The sequence below is a fragment of the Peromyscus maniculatus genome, chromosome 12, assembly GCF_049852395.1.
Source record: "Peromyscus maniculatus bairdii isolate BWxNUB_F1_BW_parent chromosome 12, HU_Pman_BW_mat_3.1, whole genome shotgun sequence".
NCBI classification, from domain to species: Eukaryota; Metazoa; Chordata; class Mammalia; order Rodentia; family Cricetidae; genus Peromyscus; species Peromyscus maniculatus.
In genome coordinates this window covers 5,151,845-5,175,416 of record NC_134863.1, presented here as the reverse complement: position 1 = coordinate 5,175,416, position 23,572 = coordinate 5,151,845, and the positions used below count along the sequence as shown (strand labels likewise).

Sequence of the window (23,572 nt, the reverse complement as noted above, 5' to 3'; positions counted from 1 at the left end):
CAGAGCCTGATAGGTTTGAGGAGAGCGGGTGTGATAAGCACTCAATAGCTCCAGGCTTCTGGCTGCCCCTGATTCTGAGAGCTAATTCCAATCTCATGGAACCACCTCAGTCCTGTCTCACAGGGACCCACAGAGGCTGAGGGTCATCAGCAGCCACACAGTCAGTATGCCAGGTCAGAGCAGCCAGCGGGCCGGATGTGAGGGGCTATTCCGCTCCAAGCACAGGACACCAAGGAAGCGGGCAGAGAACCACTACCTTGCAGCTCCTAGAAACACTGACTGTGGACCAGGAGTCCAGCCTCCGCTCCCAGCCACTCCACCCAGGACAGGGTTGTCTCTGCTTCTCATGGCCGAATAAAACCTGGTTGAGGCTCTAGCAGAGCTATATTAAGTTTGGACTCCCCTTGCTTAAAACTGGACTGTGAGAGAGAGAGGCCTTATCCAGAGGAAGGGAGTTCACAAGCCTCAGGGAGGCTCAGGCCTGCCCTCACACCAGCCCTGCGCTGTTCCTGGAGCCCCGGAGCCCCGGGGGATTGGAGGGAGAGGGGCCTGATGTGTGCGGTCATAAGCCAGCATTTTTCCTTGCCACTCACTCTCTGGCTGACCAGTGTGTTTGTTTTTCAACAAAAAGTAGGCCAAGTATGCAAAGCCCAGATCCTGGCTCTTGGCTGCAGGAGGGGTACAACCATACGCCGCCCTCGGTGTGTGGCCTGGAGCCCAGAGCTGCTTGGGATCTGCTCCCCGCTGGCTCCACACTGGCCCCCTAAAGCGAAACCCCTGGACCACTCACCCCTGAACCAATAGTGTCTGAGCTAAGAGAAGGAAGGCCCCTGCATGGGAATGTCATGCATGTACTGGGTGGCATCCACGGAAGACCAGTTCTGCAGCAGCCTGCTGGTGATACATGTATCTCAGAGGTAAAAAAGCACAGTCCCCCTAGCAAGACAGCTGGGGAAATGAGGCCCAGTGAAGGCAAGAAGTGAGTGTTGGCCCCCACAGCTGTTCATTTCCTCTGCACCTGTCACACAAGTAAAACTGCCAATGTGACCCTGCAGAAACACTGGTGTGGGCAGAGGAACTGTCCTCAGTCAACCATAGCCTATAAAATTAGCCAAACTTCTGTTGGCAGAGGTGGTGACCACTAGGCAAAGAAACAGGAAGAGAGGTACAGATTGGGCTCTGGACACCATGGCATGCAGGAACCAAGGGCATCGTCCGTCACAGCGGGGGCTCTCAGCCTGCCGCCACACAGCAGGGCCCAGGTGCTGACAGGAGCATGATGAGCAAGCCCTGAAGAGGGCCCATCCTGGAGGGAAGCTGACCCTAGGGAGGACTGAGGTGGGTAATGGAGCCTGACCACTTGAACTATGTGGCCTGAAGCATCAGTCCACCTAAGCTGAGCTTTAGAACCACAATGTAGATGGGGCTGTTGATCTTGTGGACCAGAGTTACTTCCTTCCATCTTGTGTAAAGACAGTGATCCCTGCCTTCCCTATGATTTCACCCCTGTGCCCTCCAACCCGCATCTGACACAAGCAAGCCTGTGCTGCAGCCTAGAGGCAGCTTCCCAGCCCCAAGGCACCTTAAACATGCCACAGCTCTGGGGCAAAAAGATTTGCTCTGAAGGGTGGGTAGATGCGGCTGGCTGGGGTCCAGAACTCTGAGGCTAGGATGAGAAAACGGCCAAACCCACGCTGGCTCTTCCATTGTCCAATTCAGACAACCCGGAGTAAAATCACTAGTGTTTCCCAAGGAACACCCCCAAACACTAGCTGGGCTGGGGAGAGGTGGAGTTTTGGCAATTCCCACAGCAGAGCGGAGAGATGAGTGTGGAGCCCTTGCCATCTTCCAGCCTATGTGTGCCCTGCCTGCTCTGGGATGTGGTACGGACCCCACGGGCTGCGGGTACCCATCTAGGCTGATTAGAGGAGGCCCAGATATGAGACAAATGAAGACACGTGAGACGTGAGTGACCGAGGCTCAGAACCCCAAAGGACAGGGTTTTATTTTGTTTGTTTTGGATTTCTTGAAAGTTACTTTATACCTCTAGCCAGCCTGGAACTCACTCACTCTGTAGATCAGACTGAACTCCCAGGAATCTGTCTGCTTCTGCTTTGAGTGCTGAGATTAAAGATGTACACCACCATGCCCAGCCCAGAGCAGCTTTTTTTTTTTTTTTTTTGGATAGTAACTCAAAATGCTATTTTTTTAAAAAATATTTTACTTATTTATTATGTATACAACATTCTAGCACCATGTAACTTTGCACGCCAGAAGAGGTCACCAGATCTCATTATAGATGGTTGTGAGCCACCATATGGTTGCTGGGAATTGAACTCAGGACCTCTGGAAGAGCAGCCAGTGCTCTTAACCCCTGAGCCATCTCTCCAGCCCCTCAAAATGCTATTTTTATATTAAAACAATAATTATAAAGCTGGATGTAGTGGCGCACACCTTTAATCCCAGCACTGGGAGGCAGAGGCAGGCGGATCTCTGTGAGTTTGAGGCCAGCCTGGGCTACCAAGTGAGTTCTAGGACAGCTAGAGCTTCATAGTGAAACTCAGAAAACAAACAAAAACAATAAATATATGCTGTCATGGGAAGCAAAAATGCATGATTTAAAAAAAAAAATTGACCATAGAGACCTCAAAGATGCTTCTCCTAGCTAGGGCTTGGGGCACAGGGCTGCAGATCTTAGCTAGGGGGTGGGCACTGGGCAGGCATCTGCCGGAGCCCAGAATCACCTCAGGACAGTCAGGAGGTGTGAGGCCAGGGGCCTTGGCCTTCACTGCCAGCCTCTGCTCACCTGGGACAACCAGCACCTCTGCACCACACGACACCCCAACAGGCCCCAACAACCAGCCGCACGGTTCTTGTTAATGTGCGCGAGACAGAATAAAGGGGACTCTCGGTGTGACCGAACACCAGAACAAGGCCAGAGGACCCAAGAACTTAGAAGAGGGAGTTGTGAAGTCAGGACTGAGGTTAAACTTGGAAAACTCAACTGTGAAGGAACAGTGACTGCCAGGCATGGTGGCACACATGGGCAATCTCAGTCTTGAGAGGCAGAGGCTAACCCGACCACTAGCACTGTATAGTAAACCCTGTCTCAAAACAAAAACAAAACAAGTTAACAGACAAAACACAGGGCTAGGAAGATGGCTGGGGGGCGGGGGTAAAGTGTTCATTTCACTTAACTGAAGATCTAAGTTCTGGTCCCGAGAATCCATGTAAAAACCAGACACAGTGGCACAAGTGTCTGTAATCCTAGCATGCTCCTTCCAGGAGAATCATGGGAAGTTCCAAGGCTAGCTAGAGCCCTGGTCACAAACAAGATGGACAGCGAGAACTGACAGCAAAGTTTGTCCTGTGACCTCCACATGTGCACTGTGGTATGTGGGTGCCTGCACTTACATAATGCGTGCACATGCACACGCGCGCACACACACAGAGAGGGAGAGGGAGAGAGAGAGAGAGATTTTTAAAAACAACAGCAAAATCAAAAAAAAGAGTGACAGCCTAGCCTTGGAGCCACAGACACAGAAGGCAGTCAGTGACCAGCGCCGGGTTCAGGGTCCCCTTACCTGTGCTCTCATAACCACACGGGCAGGGAGAGGCACAGCGCAGAGACCTTAGGCAGGAGCAAGCTGATCCAGGCAACAGGCAGAGATGGAGACTAGAGAAACAGTAAATCACAGACAGGAAGGCAGAGGAGATGGGATGGACAGACGGGTGGCAGAGAGGTAGGCAGGTGAATGGGTGGAGAGGGACAGACAAACAGGTAAATGAAGGGGTGGGCAGTGGAGATGGTGGGCTATGGACTCATGAGCTAGTGGGTGGGTGGATGCTGTGACTGTAGGAGAATGAGTTAGATGATTATGGATGGTAGACTGGAAGATGTATGTATGATGAGGGAGTGGATAGATTACTGAGTCACTGGAGGAAGAATGGGAGAACAGGAGGCTGGCTGGAAGGGGTAAGGTAATGAATGAGTGAGAAAACAGTTAGGTGCCAGCAGCAGGCTGTATGAGCCCACGAGAGGTCAGCTGGAGGGCGGATAGTCTGATGGGCAGGAAAATGGGTGAATGGGTAGGGATGTGTGGGAGACAGGGCAGATCGAAGGAATGGCTGGAGGCCAGAGAGCTGAGGGAAGGATGAATGAAAACAGACAGCTGGGCAAGCACATGGTCCTAGCGCTCTGGAAACAGAGGCAGGCAGATCTGTTAGTTTGGGACTGGCCTGATCTAAGTAGAAAGTTCTAGACCAGCCAGAACGACACAGTGAGATGGGAGTGAGGGAGAATGGAAAGATGGGAGCGTAAATGACGGGCGTAAGAATGCAGTCTCACCATCACAGAGAAAGGATGCCTAGTGGCTGTGTCCTCTGCAGCAAATGGAGCTGTCACCACTCTATGGGGGGCAGCGGGCACCGTCAGGGACGGGGTGGACATTGACTCTTTTCCCTGGAACCCACAGCAGCAGCCGCTGTCTTCCTGCTGACCCAGACATTCCTCCTCGGAAAGAACACAGCCAAAGGCCTGGCCCGGAAAAGCAAATTACAGGGCTGAGTCCAACTAGGGTCGAGGAATTAAAGGAATTTCCTAAGGGTCAGTAGGGGGCGGGAGGGGGCCCGGCTACAGGCTTTTTCCCAGCCACCTATCAGAGCCCAGGAAGACACTGGGAACAGCCAAACCTCCTCCCAACCCATACTCCGCACTCTGCACATCCAATGCAGGAAAAGGACGGGGCACCAGGAAGTGGGCTGGCAGGAGCTGATGCAGACATGCCAAAGCCCATCCTCTCTGCCTGCGAGGCCATCATGGGAGCAGCTTTGGTCTCCTGCCCCCAGCTCTGACAGCACAGAAGACATGTGTCCTATATACATAATAAGCCTTGGGAGGACTCCATCTTTATCTTGTCATGCTCACTGAGGTCAAGTGATACCCAGAATTTTGGGAACGGCTTCTAGCCAAGCTCAAAAGGACAGGCACTGTGCCCAGGCTGGGACAAGTCAGAGGAGGTCTGGAGCATGAGGTTCACAAACTATGCACCAAGGTCTGGAGCACAGAGTCTCTGGCGGGAGGGTCTGGGGTGCTGGGCGAGGAAGGCGCTGTTCTCAGCCTCTTCGCAGCAGCGTAAGGATGCACTGGCAGGACTTTGTGAGGACGAAACATTTCTGTATACTAAAACAACAAAAACACTACACAGTGCGGTCACATTTTCAAACAGTAAGCGACACACTGAGACACACACACAGTAGGCATTTTAGGTGCCGTGACAGCAGCGGCTTGGCTACACAGCGCCTCCAGCACGGCAGAGGCTGGGGGGGGGGGCGGGGGACCGCCGGCCCTCCCTTCTCCTCCCTTCTCCCCCGCCCTCGGAGCCTCGATCGTTTCCAGAAGACAGTGGAAGGAAGAAGCTGCATGGAGTGCACGCTCCTACATTCCCAGCTACTCGAGAGACTGAGGCAGGAGGATCATGGGAGCCTAAGATGGTTCTCAACCCTCCCAATGCTACAACCCTTTAATGCAGGTCCTCATGTTGTGGTGACCCCAACCATACAATTATTGCACTGCTACTTTAAAACTGTAGTTTAGCTGCTGTCAGGAACTGTAAATATCTGATGTGCAGGATATCTGATATGGGACCCTGTGAATGGAGTGACAGGTCATTCGACCCCTCGAGAGTCATCACCCACACGCGGAGAACTGTGACTGCTGGCTTAGGAGCTCAAGAAGAGGGCTGGGGAGGTGGCTCAGCGGTTAAGAGCACTGACTGCTCTTTCAGAGGACCTGGGTTCAATTCCCAGCCCCCACATAGCAGCTCACAACTGTCTGTAACTCCAAGATCTGACGCCCTCACACAGACATACATGCAGACAAAACACCAATGCACATAAGAGGAATTATTTTTAAAAAATGAGGCGGTGGGGGACAGAGGAGGGCAGACATACAGAACTTCAAAGACAGCTGTCCTGTTGGGATTAAGTATTTAACACTCAACAGTAAAGTAATATCCTTAACTCATAAGGTACTCTATTTTTTTTTTTGTTTGTTTGTTTTTTTGTTTTTTGAGACAGGGTTTCTCTGTGTAGCTTTGCGCCTTTCCTGGAGCTCACTTGGTAGCCCAGGCTGGCCTTGAACTCACAGAGATCTGCCTGGCTCTGCCTCCCGAGTGCTGGGATTAAAGGCATGCGCCACCACCGCCCGGCTAAGGTACTCTATTTTTATTGGCTTATTTTGTTTTATTTTTTTGGAGATGAAGTTTCTCTGTGTAGCTCTGGCTGTTCTGAAACTTGCTCTCTAGACCAGGCTGGCCTGGAACTCAGAGATCCACATGCCTCTGCCTCCCAAGTGCTGAGACTAAAGGTGTGCACCACCACTACCTAGCTGCTCATAAGGTGCTCTTATATAAATCAGGGGAAAAAAAAAAAACCAGCTGAAACTGGGTAAAATGGCATACACAGGTGACTGGCTGAAGACCTCAAGCAAGAGGCATGGGAATGGTTGTGTGCACCTGTAAGCACAGAAAGACTAGAAGGACCCACATCCTGGGGTCACAGTTGTAGCTGGGGTGTCCTGGTACTAGGGTTGACCCAGGGCTCCAGGTACACACGTTGGAGAAGCAGGGTTATGGGTATAATCAAGTCTAAGAAAGGGGAAGAGGAAGCTATGTTTTCAACCAGGCCCTGGAAAAGCCAAGCCTGCTGGGGGAGGGGGGAGGGGGAGAGAGGGAGAGGAGGGGATGGAGGGGAGGGGGAGGAACGAGCCTGCTGCCCAGGGAAGCAGCTGGATTTTCAGGCAGCCTGGAAAACCTAATCAGATACAGCCTGGAAATTAGATTTCCCACAAAGAGGCAGACCGTTCTGGCAGAGTCCGGTGGGGGTGGGGAGCCAGACTCTTCAGGGACTTCTGTCTCCTAGGGTGTGCCCACAGTGCCTCAACAGCACTGCTTTGGGGAATGGACCTCACGGGGAAGGGAGTCCTCAGCGGATTTTTACCTTACACTAATGGGCACCCTGGACCCAGGGCTTGTCAAGCAAGGGTCAAGGACTGCTGGTAGGCCCCGAAACAGAGGGCCTCTGAGTGGAAAGATCTGGGGAGATTAGGGGTTATGTCGGGGCCGACCTGAGAGTCTGGGGCTCTGATCACGGACAGGGTGCTACTGTGGCCAAGGACCAGGTAACTTGAGGTTTGAGGAGCCTGAGGTCCGTGACTGGGAGACTCTGGGGACTGTCAGTCAGTGCAAGATGCCAGGCCGGTGGGCATTTCAGTATTCTGGAAGCTGTGCCCTGTAGGAGGCCCGAGCCACAGGGAGCTACTGCTAGATCCTGGGATCAAGATCTCCTTGGGGGCCAACACCTCTTCTCCGTCTGGTTTCCTTCAGGCCTCCGTGTTCCCTGAGACTCATCTCTCCATAAGAACCTAGGGGTATGGGAGACAGATGTCCCCCAATGGGGCAGGCCCTGCTACCCCATCTGCGTCTGAAGCAGACACCAGCTGCAACCCATGGGGCTACCTTCGCAGGCTCTGAGGGGCCTGTGCCTCAGGCCCACAGTCGCTGGGGTCCCCAGCATGTGTCCTCTCACAGATGTCCAATGCATCCCTACGGGAATGGAGCCACTGCCCATTTTAGCTGGAGGTGTCGTCGGGCTAAAGTCCCGCCAGGGCATTTCCCTTATCTCCTCCAAGATATGGGGATGCTCAGTAGATCCCATCCATTTACAAAGCCACCAAGGTCACCCCACTGAGTGGGGTCAGGCAGTGGAGGTGCCAGCCTACAGCTTCCATCCTCTCCTCCGAAAGTCACCCAGACTGCAACTGCCAGTGACTTCCCGTCTTCGGGAGACAGGAAGCAGGCGCTGAGGTCCCAGGCACGGAACCAAGCTTGTCCACTGCATTTTGGGGTGGACATGAGGATCGAGGTACACTGAAGAGGGGACTGAGCTCAGCAGGTTTGGGAGGCCCCCTCTTGTCCCCGCCAGTACTTATAGTCCCCCAGGGGCCCTGTCAAGGACAGTGTCCTGCAAGGTAAGGGCCTCAGCTGGGCAGGTGCAGCATCTCTGACTGCTGGCTGCTAGCCCTGCAGACTGTGGTGTTGGCCTGCAATGCCCTCCCCCGCCCTGCCTCCTCGGATGGTGGGACCCTTTCTGCCAGGCCCCTCCATTACCATGGCAACACTCAGGCTTCTTCAGAGGGACAGAGCTTCTTTGTGGCAACACAAAGCCCCTTTGAGGTGCGCCCCCCTGCTGTAGTCAGAGAGCCTCTGAGGGACAAAGGTGGCCCCCAGTCCAGCCTCCCAGGATACAAAGCTAAGGAGATGGGATGGGGAAGTCTAGTGGTTTGTGCCGGGCTCTGACTACCCACAGAACAGCCCCTAGGTCAGGGAAAGTTGGTAAGGAAAGTTAGTTAAGGGTTGTCAGAGAGACCCCCAGGACAAGCAGTGGCTGTCCTCCCAGCTTCAGAGTCTTACTGTCTCCTGTCTCCCTGGGACAAAGGAGACATTGCTGGGTGGTGGGAAAGAGACTCATGGGACAGGAAACACCTGAACATGGCCACGGGACAGCGCTGGGCTGAGGAGCCCATGGAAACTGGGATGCTGGAAGTCCTCCGCAGAGAGGCAGTTGGGATCGTACAGCTTCTGGGCTGGCAGGAGAGGTTCAATACCGAGTCTGCTGAGGGGCCTTGGCGATGGCATCCAGGTCTTGCTCCAGCTCTCTGTCACTTTCATTTCTCGGACATCCGTTCCCCCTGCCCGAGAATCTCAACGTCCCTGCTTGTTCTAGAAAGAACTGTAGCCTGGAACAGCTTTGCTGTGCCTACAGCCCCAGGGTCGGCCTGGTCAGGAGGGTCTCACTGTGTGTGGACCGGCTCATTCCAAGGGACAGTGTAAGTCCCACACATGGTGACAGGCACCCTGTACAGACCCTCCCGAGTGCAGTGGCTCTTTATGTGCTCCAATATCACAGTCCGGGAGGCCAAGAGATGGCCAGGCCACCCTACAGCAGGCCTCAGCCAGAGGCAGCCCAGACATGGATCCCTCCCAGCCATCCTGGCCTGAGGGGGTCCTGCCCACCCTGACTGCTGCTGACCAGGCACTTGGCAGTGAGTGCCCTGGCATGCTGGGCCTCTGCCCAGAGGCCCTCACCAAGTGACCTCAGTCTGACCCACAACAGCTTTACTAACTAAGCCCTGAGTGGGGGACAAGTCCTGGTGGCAGTATGGGAGAGCATGGGCTCCAGTGGGGGTGGGGGACCCACCCTTTTGTGTGTGAGTGTGCCCACTCGAGGGAGACCGGCCAAGAGACCATTCCCAACTCAGCAGGGTCTGTGAATGAGCAAGCAGCACATGGAGCTCTGACGTGGGCCCATGCTGCCCTCCCCAGCCCGCTTCCCCGTTGGCATTCAAGCTATCTGCTGACACTGTGGACGTGAGGATGCGGTGCAGGGACCTGCAAATCCCCTCAGTCAGCACACACGGCTCCCGCAGAACATTCAGGGGCTCCCCTACCAGGGAAGATGGGGATTCTGCAGACTCGTCCACATCCGCTCAAGACAGCTGCTTAGAAAAATGTAGTGACATTCCCCACTCATTCCTTCCCCAAGGAATCCATACTCCAGCAAGGAGACTGTCCCCTCTGCCGTGCCCTGGCCTTTCCTATCCTGTGGGTAGTGCCTAAGTGATGGTCCAATCTGGGCGATGCTGAGAAACATGACGGGGGGCAGGAGGCCCTCTGCGGCTGGGCTGTCAGGATGGCACAGCTGTGGTAGAACTGTGGCCACCTGGTTCTGGATGGATGGAAGGTGGGAGGAGGCAAGTGGAAGCTGAAATCACGGCCAGCTCGGGGGGCTCAGGCCTGCCCTCCGGCGGGCATGGGACTGTGTCAGGCTGGGATGCTGAAGGCCCCTGATCCAAGGACTTCTATGTGAGGCAAGCATGCTGGAAACAGAAGAGCCATCGGTGGCTTCAGCCATGAAACGCGTTGGCGCGAATACCAGCACCATTCTGCACAGTCCCCCCGCCCCCCGACCTCTGGGACAAGAAACCGGCAATATTCTCCCTGTTGCCTGCCACCACCACCGTGGCTTTAGGAAGGGAAAAGACCCCCCCCCCCCCGGGAGGAGGGCAGAGCTGCAATTCCTTGGTAACAGTGACCTGTCTGCATGCAGGTGATCCTCGAGGGAGGACTGTCCCTGACACGACCCTCCTGCTAAGCAGGCCAGAATCAAGTGGCGCACGACCCTTGACCTGACACAACAGCACGAGAGCCTCACTGAGGGAAAACTAGTTCATTCCGGCCAAGAGGATGAAATCTCTAACCCAGCTGGAGATGTGACATTACAAGCTTCTAGAACATAAAAGAGGGGTCTGTTTTTGATGGTTCAGCTGTTAAGAGCACTGGCTGCTCTTCCAGAGGTCCTGAGTTCAATTCCCAGTACCCATGTGGAAGCTCACAACCGTCTATAGTGGGATCTGATGCCCTCTTTTGGCAAAAAGTCATACATGCAGAGAGAGCACTCATACACATAAAATAAATAAACAGATAGATAAATAAATAAAAGACTAACTTTAAAGATAAAAATAAAACATAAGCCGGGCAGTGGTGGCGCACGCCTGTAATCCCAGCACTCGGGAGGCAGAGGCAGGTGGATCTCTGTGAGTTCGAGGCCAGCCTGGTCTACAGAGTGAGATCCAGGACAGGCACCAAAGCTACACAGAGAAACCCTGTCTCGAAAAACCAAAAAATAAAAATAAAATACAATAAAACATAAAAGGGTTTCTCCAGTCCACACAGTCAATACTCGGCCAAGGGCCCACCCCTCCAAAGGTAGGTAAGCCACACCAAGGTGGAATTATCATCCTTTAATAGACTATACTTTTCCCGTAGAATCCCTGCCCCCAGCATTCCCTCCGAGCTGTCACAGGTCCCACTGGGTCCTCTGCTCTCTGCATCCTGACTGGAAAGGTGTGCCTGTCTTTCTTCCTCTGCCTCTGTCTCTTCAGAGCGGGCCAGGACCTAAGTGTGCAGGTTTGGTTTTGTACTGTGGGATTCCTCGTCTTTCTCGAAAGCTCCCTCCCCACAGGTGGCTGCTCGTCTGCCACATGCTGACGGCTGTGCCTGTTCAACTGGCACAGGCCCTCTCCTCCCCCTCCTCTTCGCTGAGGTTCCAGCTTTCCTGCCCTGCAGCCTTGTTTTGTCTTGTTTGACTCTAAGAAAAACATCCTCTTTGAACAAACTTCGGCTCTGCTTGACTTTCAAACTTTTCCTGCCTTTTAATTCTTTAATCAGCAGAGAAAATAAACCCATTCTTCACCCAGCCATGCATTAACCCACCATATCTGAAGCCGAGAGGCTCTAGGCTCCAAAGGTCTGTGTGTCTCGGCTCTGTCCTCACCTCAGGCTACCACGTGGCTTCTGGACAGCTCTGGCTGCTCCCTGGGCCTTTACTTCCCACAACCTGGCTGCCTGGCCAGCACCTGACCCATCTTCCCTGGTGAAGCCAGCTCAACTGGAGGACCCACACTAACAGGCCAGGCACCACCAACTTCAAGCAAGTGAGAAGACTCCCGCCTTCCTTTGTAAACAACACAGTGGAAATGGGCGAGGGGCTTTCTCCGCCCTCACCCAGTGCCGAGCTGGCCCTTCAGTGCTCTGTCTGGCTTCCCAACCTCACACGCATCAGAGCCTCTGGGAACTGGACTTGCTTTTGTCCAAGTGCTGTCATCAGGAGTGGGAAATGCTGATGTTTCGGAGATCCCTTTGGAGGGGGTGGAGATGTTTTTTGAGAAAGGATCCTCCTATGTATCCCACTTCCCTGAACATTAACCTCCTAAAAGGATCCCTAAGTTGTGGTGGTAATCTAATTATACTGAAATGTGATTTTGATTGTATGTTAATAAATAAAGTTGTCCGGGGGTCAGAGCTATTACAGCCATAGCAAAAGTGTGGCGGTGGTGGCACACGCCTTTAATCCCAGAAAGCCAGCCTTTAATCCCAGAGAGGCTGCAGCCGCCGCCATGACCAGAGACACTGCAGCCGCCGCCATGACCAGCAGCATGTGAAGACGCCAGTAAGCCACCAGCCACATGGCAAGGTATAGATGTATGGAAATGGACCAATTTAAGATAAAAGCACAGTTAGCAAGATAAGGACAGTTAGCAGGAAGCCTGCCACGGCCATGCAGTTTGTAAGCAAAATAAGTCTCTGTGTTTACTTGGTTGGGTCTGAGCGGCTGTGGGACTGGCGGGTGACAGAGGTTTGTCTTGACTGTGGGCAAGGCAGGAAAACTCAAGCTACACTAAGTCATCAGCTTCCCTGCTCCTGATGACAGCATTGGAGACAGGATCTACGTATCCTGGGCTCAGTACGTAACCGCCTGCCAATGCAGGGCTTACAGGCATACAGCACCGTGCAGCACTGATAACCCAGGGCTCTGCCTAAGTCAGGTACTCTGCACTGAGCTACACCCCCAGCCAGGTAGGGGATCTTCTCAAGGCCAACCACAGGCCTGCGGCAACCACACTTCTGCTGTGAGAGGCCTGGGAAAGCTGCCTGCAGCTGAGTCACGTGAGTGCATTTACTAGCACAGAGGTGAGGAACTATAGCCACGACCCCCCGAAAGGTTAAAGATAGTGTATGATGAATTGGGAACAGGCAAACAAAGAAAAGGAACCATCGTAAGTGACATTCACAAAACCACAGCAGAGGGAGTCGACTGCAGAGGAAAAGCAGTGACGGAGACCGTGCCTCGTGGGGTGGAGAGCCAACTCAAGCTGCAAAAGCCGAAAATGACAAACACGACCAGAGTCAGGCGAGCACAAGGACAGAAGAGTTTCAACCACAGAGACCAGAGCAGAAACTGTGCCCAGGTGGGCTCGGTGGGAACCCGGGTTGGGACGAGTTTTCTGTCCAGAAGGAGGCTGTCTTCATCTGTTTCTACCGTTAGTAACAATACCACACACTGAGGGGGTTAGTGAGGAAAGAGGTTGATTTGGGCTGATGATTCTGGTCTACGGTCAGGAGGCTGCACCCAAGCGTGGCCTTGTTGGTAGGGTTGCAAGCGGTCCAGGGCATCACATGCTAGAAACACGGAGAACAAGAGACCTGGGCAACCGGCCGGCATAGCAGATTCACTCTTAGATAGCTATCAACAACTAAACAAACAGGTTAATCTATTCACGAGGGCAGAGCCCTAATCACCCCCTCAAGCCTCCATCCGGCTCCAGTCTTTATTATCTTATAAAGTAAAATTAAATTTCAGCTGAGGTCTGGCGGAAACAAGCCAGATTCAACCACAGTAGAAGCTTCAGTAATGGACATGTCTCTCGGCATTTTAGAAGTTTTATCAAGGTCACCTTTCTTCTGGTTTCCTGACGTGCTATGCGGACCTGCCGGGCTTGGTGGGCCTGGATCACTTTTCCACCAGACTGTGCTAAGCCCTAGAGAAGTTGGTCACTGCTCATCAACAAATACTAACAGCCTGGCAGCCACTTCTTAAATCCTTGATGTTTTTATGGTTAGGAAAATGGCTTTTAAAACGCACAAAACTATTTGTTTCTCACTTGGAGGGTGCTTTTGTTTTGTTTGTTTAGAGTCAGGGTCTTACCATGTTGCCCAAGCTGGTCTTGAACTCCTGGTCTTAAGTGATTCCCCTGTCTTAGTTCCTGAGTAACTGGGAGTGCAGGTGTGGACCGTGTGTCTGGCTAATACCTGAGGTCTTCAGAAACATTAAACCAGCTCTGAAGTCCTTCAGGAAGCAGCAGGTGAGGCTTTCTAGTTCCAGCCTCATGCTCTCCTCCATTCCGCCAGGCTTTTCAGAGCAAACACATGTCACCCAGAGCCCTGGACTCTACAGGAGTGTTTAAGAACCAAATCAAGGACTGGAGACCGAGGCTGACTCCCAGAACCCAGATCCGGCGGCTCACAACTACCTGTACTCCCGGCTCCAGGGGATCTGACACCACTGAGCTCTGTGGGCACCTGAACTCACATGTGTACACACATACACATAATTAAAGACACAAAGAACTAAAAGGGAAAATAAACGTCAGGCCTGTAAGTTCAGGATAACCAGAGGGAACCCATATTTGTTGTACGAACAAGTCCTGGGTAATCCCCCAGAAGTTTGTGAGACATGAAGATAGCAGCAGCGTCATCCGACTGCTCCTGGGAGCAGTGCTACTATCACGGGAACAGAATCTGTGGACTGAGGGCTGCCAACAGACTGGGTGTGACTCCAAGAAACATGAAACAAGATCTGGCCAAGCCAAGCAGCTCAACAACACAGCAATCAAAATGTTTGTTTTGACATGATTCTTCCTTTATTTGAAGAGAGCCAGGGAGGTAGCACACATCTTTAATCTCAGCAGGAGGCAGAGGCAGGTGGATCTCTGTGAATTAAGGCCAGCCTGGTCTACAGAGTGAGTTCCAAGACAACCAGGACTACATAAAGAGATCTTGTCTCAAAAAATAAAAATAAAATAAAAAGACAGTAAGAAAGCCTGGTTAGAAATTATGACCAACAAATTGGATAATCTATGCAAAATGAACAAACTCCTAGGAACAGACCATCTGTCAAGACTGAATCATGAAAGAGAATCCTAAGCAAAGCAGTCCTCGTTTACCGAAGGGAACAGATCTCAAGCCTCAGGGCAAGGCCCAAAGCCCAGTGTGGGGCTCAAGGAGCCTAGACAGATGATCGCTCTACCTCAGTCTTCTGAGAAGCTGAGATCAGAGGTACCAGCCATTTGCCTGCCTGGTACCTCAACATCTTTTTGCTGCTGTGTTTGGTTTTGGATTGATGACTTTTAATTACCATATCTCAAAGACTGAGTAGCTAAAAATGATGACAATAATTCAGTAAGTCATTTTGAGTTAATAAAAAACCATCAACTTAGAGTAATATTAAAAATATAAAAACATCAGGAAATAAGCAAAACAAAACACACTGGATAACTGTGTATTTCTTGGGGGCAGGTTATTTTATTTTATTTTATTTTTTATTTATTTATTTATTTTGAGACAGGGTTTCTCTGTGTAGCCCTGGCTGTCCTGGAACTCCCTCTGTAGACCAGGCTGGCTTTGAACTCAGAGAGATCCACCTGCCTCTGCCTCCTGAGTGCTGGGATTAAAGTCCTGTACCACCACAGCCAGCAACCACTGTATATTTTTTTCACTGTACATTTCTAAGGCATCAATTTATTCTGAAAACTGACAATTAAGAGAACTGGAAAATAAGCATTTTTCTTGCCTTTCTAGTAAAAACTATACTCAAGGAAACTACACTCCTTTTGTCTTTTATTTTTAAACCTGTTTTATTAAACACACATAATCAGTGTCAAGGACATTTTCCTGTGTGTATATTGTGTGTTTTGGTCATATTTACCCTGGCTACCCTCTCATCTTCTCCTGACTTCCTGGTCCCCCTCCCTTTTCCCAGTTAGTCCCTCCTACTTATCCTATAAATCCTGAAGAAGGGATGATGGTCCCCTCTCCATGAGAGGGTGCTGGCAGGGCCACTAGTCCTGTGCAAATTGTGTATGGATAATTACAGCTGATTTTTTTTTAAAGATTTATTTATTTATTATGTATATAGTGTTCTGTCTGCATGTATCCCTGAAGGCCAGAAGAGGGCGCCAGATCTCATTACAGATGGCTGTGAGCCACCATGTGGTTGCTGGGAATTGAACTCAGGACCTCTAGAAGAGCAGCCAGTGCTCTTAACCACTAAGCCATCTCTCCAGCCCCAGCTGATCAGTCTTCAAGAGCTAATGGCCTTGTCCTGCCCAAGAGCGAGCAGGAATGAGCATTCTCCACCACCCCCCTCCTCCCTGCAGTTACTACAGTGTTCCCATCTCTTCTCCTATGGTGCTCCCTAAGCCTTGGAGGAGTCAGGTGTAGATGTCCCACTTATGGCCCAGCACTTACGAGTCTCTGCAGTTACCACTGTCTCCTGCAAAAACAAGCTTCTCTGACCAAAGCTGACAGCAACACTAATCTATGGGCATAAAGAGTCCTTTAGAAGGGAATCTGATGGGTGAATCATGTCCACTTAGCAAAACAGCTGTGGTTTGCACACTAGAGCCTATGAACGAACGACCTTCCCAGCCATGGGCTTTTGACCAGGTTCACAGTCCCAGACATGAATTTCCTCATGAATAGGCCTCAACAACAATAAGAAAGTGGTTGGCTACCCTCAGAATAGATTGCCACTGCTGCACTAGGGGGAACACCATGTCTGGACAGTCAGTAGCGTTGCACTCAGGGTCCACAGCTCTACTAGGGTTCTCGAAAAGAACAGAACTGATAGGATGAAAATAATCTATGGCGTTTACTATAGTGGCTCACAAGCTGTTGGTCAAAGTAGTCCAGCAGCGGCTGTCCCTCCAAAGGCCCAGAACCCTGTAGTTGTTCAGTCCCTAAGACTGGACGTCTCAGATGTCTCAATCTGGTGCTAGAGTCCTGGAGGACTCCCAGAGGGCTGCTGGTCTTCAGTCTCTGTTGGGATCCTGAAGGAGTATGTTCTGATATCAGCAAAGGAATGCTTCTAGGCGAACAGGCAAAAAACCAAAGCTTCCTTCTTCCTGGCCCTTTCTGTGGGCTGTCCCCAGAAGGTGGGGTCCAAGTTTAGGGTGGGTCTTCCCACCTCAAACTAGCTGCTTGGGTTTTAGTAGATTCCAGTTGTGGCCAAGTTGATGACCAAGATTAGCATCACAGCAAGGACTGCTGATGACAATTCTCCCCAAAATAGTCCGCAGAGACGCTTCTGGCTCTACGAGGGCTGGCCACTGGGGAGGGCTGGCCATCTTGGTCCCGATCTTCATCCGCACTTCTCCATGTCCTGCAGTCAGAGTGTGTGCTATTTCATCAGTACTATCTACCATCCAGCTGTTGTGGCAGGTGCCTCAGGGGCTTCCTTGGCCGACAATGTGTAAGGAGGTAGCTAAGATTTTCATCTAACAGCTAGAGTTTCTGAGAGTAACTTTATCCACCCATGCAGGGCACCTTCATTCAAATATTTTATTTATTAATTAGTTTACCAAGAATCAGACTTCCTCTTGGCTGCTTCATACATTCTTAGTTTTGGAGGCCCCTCCCCCACCTCTGTAGCAGGCTCCGCTTAAGCCGTTCTGTGCCCAATAGACCCTCTTCCATATTCATGTCACATGTGCCCTGCCATCACTCCCACAGCCTGTTTCCTGTGTCATGGGCCCATTTCTAGTTTCCTGGGCTCTGTAAACACTCCTATTTATGTGAGATATTATACTTATGGATTTGTATATGCCTAACTGTCCCTGCATCTCTGAAATTCAAAGCACCTTGAGTAGGTTTTCATGCAGGCATCATTTTTTCTGAGTCTAGAAGACCTCATTTAATATGTTTTCCAGTTCTATTCATTTTCCTGCAAATTTCATAGTTTCTTTTTGCATCTGAATAAAATTCCATGTGTGTATGTACCACATTTTCATTATCTATTCTGATTCCAGTTCCCTGATATTATGAATAGAGCAGCAATAAACATGGATGAGCAAAGATCTCTGTGGTGGACACAGACTCCTTTGGGTAGGTGTCTAGGAGTGGGTACAGCTGATATGTATGAGAAACGCCACACGGATTTCCATCATGTCTGCACTGGTTCACACTCACACCAACAGTGGACGAGGGCTCCCTTTTCCTTACATCCTCAGTACTTGTCATTTGTTTTCTTGACAATAGACAAGAGGTTTTAATTTGCATTTCCTTGATACTGAACATTAAAAAAAAAACCTATTGGCCATTCATATTCTTTTGAGAACTCCGTTCAAGCTATTTTTATTGGATATTGTTTAGACTATTTTTACTTGATATTTTTATATTAGTCAGGGTTCCATAGAGAAACAGAATTGATAGAAATATACATTTGAGCCAGGCAGTAGTGACTACACCTTTAATCCTAGCACTCCGAAGGCAGAGGCAGGCAGAAAGAAGTTATACCCAAGTATTTCACTCAGAGTTTAACTCAAGGGGGGAAGGTGATGGCTAGTCCTTTGTTGATGGTGAACTCTATATTTAAAAGTTTAAAATCTCTGTGCTTAAGAGAACTAGAAAGCAGCCAGGCATGGTGGCACATACCTTTAATCCTAGCACTTGGGAAGCAGAGGGATGAGGGTCTCTGTGACTCTGAGGCCAGCCTGGTCTACAAAGCAAATTCCAGGACAACCAGGACTACACACAGAGAAACCCTGTCTCGAAAAACAAAAGCATACACACACACACACACACACACACACACACACACACACACACACACACACACGGGATTTATTAATGTGGCTTACAGATTGTGGACATTTCTCATTCGAACCACTATATAGTATGTAGGATGAGGTGTTGTTATATATGGTTGGAGGAAGCAAAGACATGGCTCTTGTTTTTATTCTAATCTGATAATATGACTTGATTGGGAAGTTGAGATCATTAATATTCAGAACCATTAAGTTTGTACTAAATCCTGTCATGTTTCAGTGTTCGGCATTTTTCTAATCCACCTTAGTTTAACTATTGTGCTAGCATCATTTCTTCCCTGTAGCTCTTGGGTGTGTTTAGTCATTCTCTTCAGTCCTAATTCCTTCCAGTCTCCTCTGCAGACCTGGCTTCACATCACAAGATCATAAATTCCGTTAGCCAACTTAAAAAACCTTGGAGTGTTTTTCTCTCTCACTCAGCTATGGTAGATAGTTGTGCTGGGTACAGCAGTGTCAGGTGCCAGATAGCTGTGCTGGGTACAGTAGTGTAAGGTGGCAGAGATAGTTGTACTGGGTACAGCAGTGTCAAGTGGCAGATAGCTGTGCTGGGTACAGCAGTGTCAGGTGGCAGATAGTTGTGCTGGGTACAGTAGTGTCAGGTGGCAGAGATAGTTGTGCTGGGTACAGCAGTGTCAGGTGGCAGAGAGCTGTGCTGGGTACAGCAGTGTCAGGTGGCAGATAGTTGTACTGGGTACAGCAGTGTCAGGTGGCAGAGAGTTGTGCTGGGTACAGCAGTGTCAGGTGCCAGATAGTTGTGCTGGGTACAGTAGTGTAAGGTGGCAGAGATAGCTGTGCTGGGTACAGTAGTGTAAGGTGGCAGAGATAGTTGTGCTGGGTACAGCAGTGTCAGGTGGCAGAGATAGTTGTGTTGGGTACAGCAGTGTCAGGTGGCAGAGATAGTTGTGCTGGGTACAGCAGTGTCAGGTGGCAGAGATAGTTGTGCTGGGTACAGTAGTGTCAGGTGGCAGATAGCTGTGCTGGGTACAGCAGTGTCAGGTGCCAGATAGTTGTGCTGGGTACAGTAGTGTAAGGTGGCAGAGATAGTTGTGCTGGGTACAGTAGTGTCAGGTGCCAGATAGTTGTGCTGGGTACAGCAGTGTCAGGTGCCAGATAGTTGTGCTGGGTACAGTAGTGTCAGGTGCCAGATGTGGTCTTTCAAAACTTGAATTGGATCACAAAGGCTTTTCTGGGGTTGAAGGGTTTACTGAGAAATCTGCTATTATTCTGATGGTCTGCCTTTGTGTTTCAAGCTTTTGATACATTTTCTGTATTGTGTATGATTAGTGTTTTAACAATAGGGGGGATTTCCTTCCTGTCTGTCTGGGGCTCTATACTTCTTTTTCCTGGATGAGCCTCTTTTCCTAGATTTGGGACACTGGCTGCTTTCAATGTATTGAAAATATTTTCTATGCCTTTGGCATGGAGTTCATCTCTCCCTAATTTGTAGATTAGGTCTGCTCATGGTGTCTCAAAGATCTCAAATGTTCTATTCGTATGTTTTTTGTTATCTTTGTCCTTCACTGAAGGTTCCAATTCCCCATGTCCCAAGACGTGCTGTTCTGTCCTCCCTGTGGACCACTCAATAGGTGAGGCTTTCACTGAGGGTTTGATTTGGTTGATTTTTCAATCCAATCATCTCAGTTTGGTTTTCCTTCAGTATTTCTTCTATCGCTTGACTGAATTCCATTTCCATATCCTGTGTGTCTTCCTTATTTCAATCACTTATCTGTGTTCTCTTGGAATTCACTCGGGTTTGTGTCCACACTCATTCTTTGAACATATTTTTGTTGGTTAGTTGGTTTTGAGACAGTGTCTCACTATATAACCCTGGCTGTCCTCAAACTGACAGAGATCTGCCTGCCTCTGCCTCCCGGGTGCTGGGATTAAAGGTGTGAGTCACTATGCCCAGCTCTCTGAACATATTTATAATCATTCTTTGTCTGGAATTTCATTTAAGTCACTCTCACTGGGGGCCATTCCTGTGGAATGTAGGGTTGGTCATTTCTGAGGAGACACTGCCTTGGCTTTTCATGTTATTTATACTGTGTTGGAACTTGAACATTAGGAGACAGACTGACAGTTGATTTCTGTTGTTATTGTTCAGGTCACCTTTAATCTTTCAGTTTTGCAATGTTCCAGATAGATAAGGTTGTAGGGCCATTTCTCTCGTTGGACTGCAGCTGAGGGCCAGGCTGTCTCCAGTCTTCTCCTGAGAGTAACGTATTCTCTGAACAACAGGACTCTATGCAGGGGTAGACCAGCTATCGGACAGAAAAGGGGTCAACTACAAAACAGACGGAACAATCACCGTGGGGAGTAAGGGTCCCTGGTAGCAGACCAGGGACTGGTGTTGGGGTGACAGAAAGTAAAGGGGGGGAGCTGCAAACGGGGATGAGGACTTCCAGTAGAGGCCGAAAAGAGAGAGAGGAAAACAGGCTTTTGGGCTGAAGAGATGGCTCAGCGCTCAGGGTAGCTGCTGCTCCTGCAGAGGACCTGGGGGTTCCACCACTGCCTATGATTCCAGCGTTCGGGGCTCCTATGCTCTTTCCTCACCTCTATGTGAGCACACGCATAAATAAAAATAAACCTTAAGAAGAGATTTTTAAAGATTTACTATCAGATAATGCAGAACAGTCTCACTTCAGGAGGTGAGTCATGGAGATTGCACAGACCAGGCCAGACAATGCTTTTGGGAGAAGAAAAAAAAAGAGTAGGAAATAAAAGATAAAACAACACAGCACAGTAACAGAGTAACGCTGAGCTAGCCTGGTGTCTTAGTTAGGGTTTCTACTGCTGTGAAGAGACAGCATGACCACAGCAACTCTTTTTGTTTGTTTGTTTTTCAAGACAAGGTTTCACTTGTGGCCCTGGCTGTCCTGGAACTCACTCTGTAGACCAGGCTAGCCTTGAACTCAGAGATTTGCCTACCTCTGTCCCCCAAGTGCTGGGATTAAAGGTGTGAGCCACTGCTGTGGATATCACTCTATATAAATAAAACACCGATGGCCAGTGACCAGGCAGGAAGTATAGGCGGGACAAGGAGAGAGGAGAATTGGGGAAACAGGAAAAAGGAGGGAGAGACACTGCAGCCACCACCAGGACAAGCAGCATGTAAAGATGCCGGTAAGCCACAAGCGACGTGGCAAGGTATAGATTTATAAAAATGGGTTAATTTAAGATAAAAGAACAGTTAGCAAGAAGCCTGCCACGGCCATACAGTTTATAAGTAATATAAGCGTCTGAGTGATTATTTTATATGTGGATTGTGGGACTGCGGGGCTTGGTGGAACCTGGAAAGAAGCCCTCCAACAACAAGCCACCCCTACCTGACCACTGAAACTCTTATGAAGGAAAACATTTAACTGGGGCTAGCTTACAGTTCATAGGTTTAGTCCATTATTGTCATGGTGGTGTGCAGGCAGACATGACGCTGGAGAAGGAGCTGAGTGTTCTACATCTTCATCTTCAGGGAGCAGAAGTGACTGTGTATCAGACTGGGCACATCTTGAGCATGCAAGACCTCAGAGTCCACCCCCACAGCAACACACTTCCTCTAAAAGGCCACATCTCCTAACAGTGCCACTCCCTAGGGGCCAAGCATTCAAACACGAGTCTATGGGGGCCATACCTGTTCAAACCACCACACCTGGTAAACAGACCCAGGTGTGGGTACAGAAGGAACAGATGCCGAGGGAGCGAGCAGGAGGCTTAGGCCTTGAAAACTGACTTGTCTGACTTCTGGGTTCAACCTGACCTCTCATATCACTTCTCCAGCTGCTGAAAGCCTATTCCCCACTGGGAGTTCCTCTAGGATGAGGATCCCTTTGCTGTCTCCCTTTTGATAAGGGCTTTAATTTTTTTTTTATGCTACATTATTTGTGGATGGGAATGGAGTCTGCTACGGCACATTTGGGGGTCAGAGGACAACCTGTAGGAGTCAGTTCTCTCCTTCCACCACGGATCCAAGCTCCTGTCATCAGGCTCGGTGTCAAGCGCCCTCACCCACTGCGCTGGCTCTCTCTGAGGACTCCGAGTCAGTCTCTGGCTGACTCACGCTAAGTGAGCAGTTAGGTGGGTCCCTGGGGTTCTCCTGCCTTAGCTGGTCTCTGCATGTGTGGAGGGCTGGGATAAAGAACGGCATCTGTGAGCCCTCTGCTCCAACCGCTGTTTCAGTTTCCTGTGGGGAAGGGGAGGAGGTAACCACTGCCTGGTGGTTCCGCTGGACCTGAGCGGCTTCCTTTCAGCTTTTTATGACCCTGGTGATTTCACCGTACTCCCCAGTGGCTCAGGTTCAGCCAGGGACTCCATCAGAAGCTCCCAACTGTTTCTACACAGACATCTTACCTCTCAAGATGTTCAAAGCTAGCTCCAAAATTCCTGCAAGAAGTAGTAAGATGTACACTATGCTTTTTCCTATACATGCCTACCGATCATAAAGTTACACTTAAAAAGTATGTGCAACATGGGCGTAATAATCACTGATAAAACACATCAACCAGACAGCATGATAAAAATTATGTGACTGTGGTGCATCTGCTGTTATTGCTAGGCACTTCTGGAGTCACATGACTGAGCGTGCGCTGCACTCAGGCAAAATGCTTAGACATTCCAGGGCCTTAAGTCCTATGTATTCCATGCACAGCGTGGTCACATAATCTGCACACAGCATAATCATGCAATCCATGCGCACGCATGGTGTAGCTATGTAAGCCCATACATGCATGCGCGAGATGCCCTATAAAAGCAAGCTCTACCGACTCCCTGCTCTCTCTCCCTCTTGCCTGAGGTAATGTACACCTCTCTCTCTCTCCAATCACCTGCCAAGTGGGCTCCATTGTACCTTGTGTTTTCTCACACTTGGTAAATAATGCGGACAAACAAGTAACAGCATCTATCTCTTGGTATCTTGTATCTGTATTCACCTTTTTTGTGATTATAAGTCACACAATGGCTATGACATGAGACAAATTCTTTCTAGAATTTTCCATTTAATATTCTGAACTAGAGTAAACCACAGGCTGCAAGGCTGGGGTAACAGTCTTGTTATACAGAAATACTATAGGCCTGGAACCAAAAAGCAGTCAACCAGTGGTCAAAAGCCTAGTAAGAGGAACTCCAGAGCTGGACAGCTTCACTGGTTAACTCTACCTAACATTTAAACACTCAGAAACTATCACTAATTCCCTCCAACTCTTCTCAAAAAATGAAAAGGAGCGCATACTGCTAAAACCCATTGTTCCATAAGGTAGCACTATTCTAATAGTAAATTCAGACAAAGACACTAAAAGA

At 49.9% G+C, this 23,572-nt stretch overlaps 1 protein-coding gene across 5 annotated transcripts in view; it reads right to left on the bottom strand.

The window, feature by feature from the left end:
* Arvcf (ARVCF delta catenin family member) overlaps positions 1 to 23,572 on the bottom strand; it is a 62,445-nt gene that overhangs the window by 18,231 nt on the left and 20,642 nt on the right. For 3 of the 5 annotated variants that reach the window (XM_042259023.2, XM_076548482.1, XM_042259022.2), the window contains exon 3: positions 4,349 to 4,537. The exons of the other annotated variants lie outside the window; for them this stretch is intronic. In XM_042259023.2, the coding sequence (XP_042114957.1) occupies positions 4,349 to 4,450 (102 nt within the window). In that variant the 5' untranslated portion in view covers positions 4,451 to 4,537. The remainder of the gene's footprint in view (positions 1 to 4,348; positions 4,538 to 23,572) is intronic. 5 annotated transcript variants of the gene reach the window in all.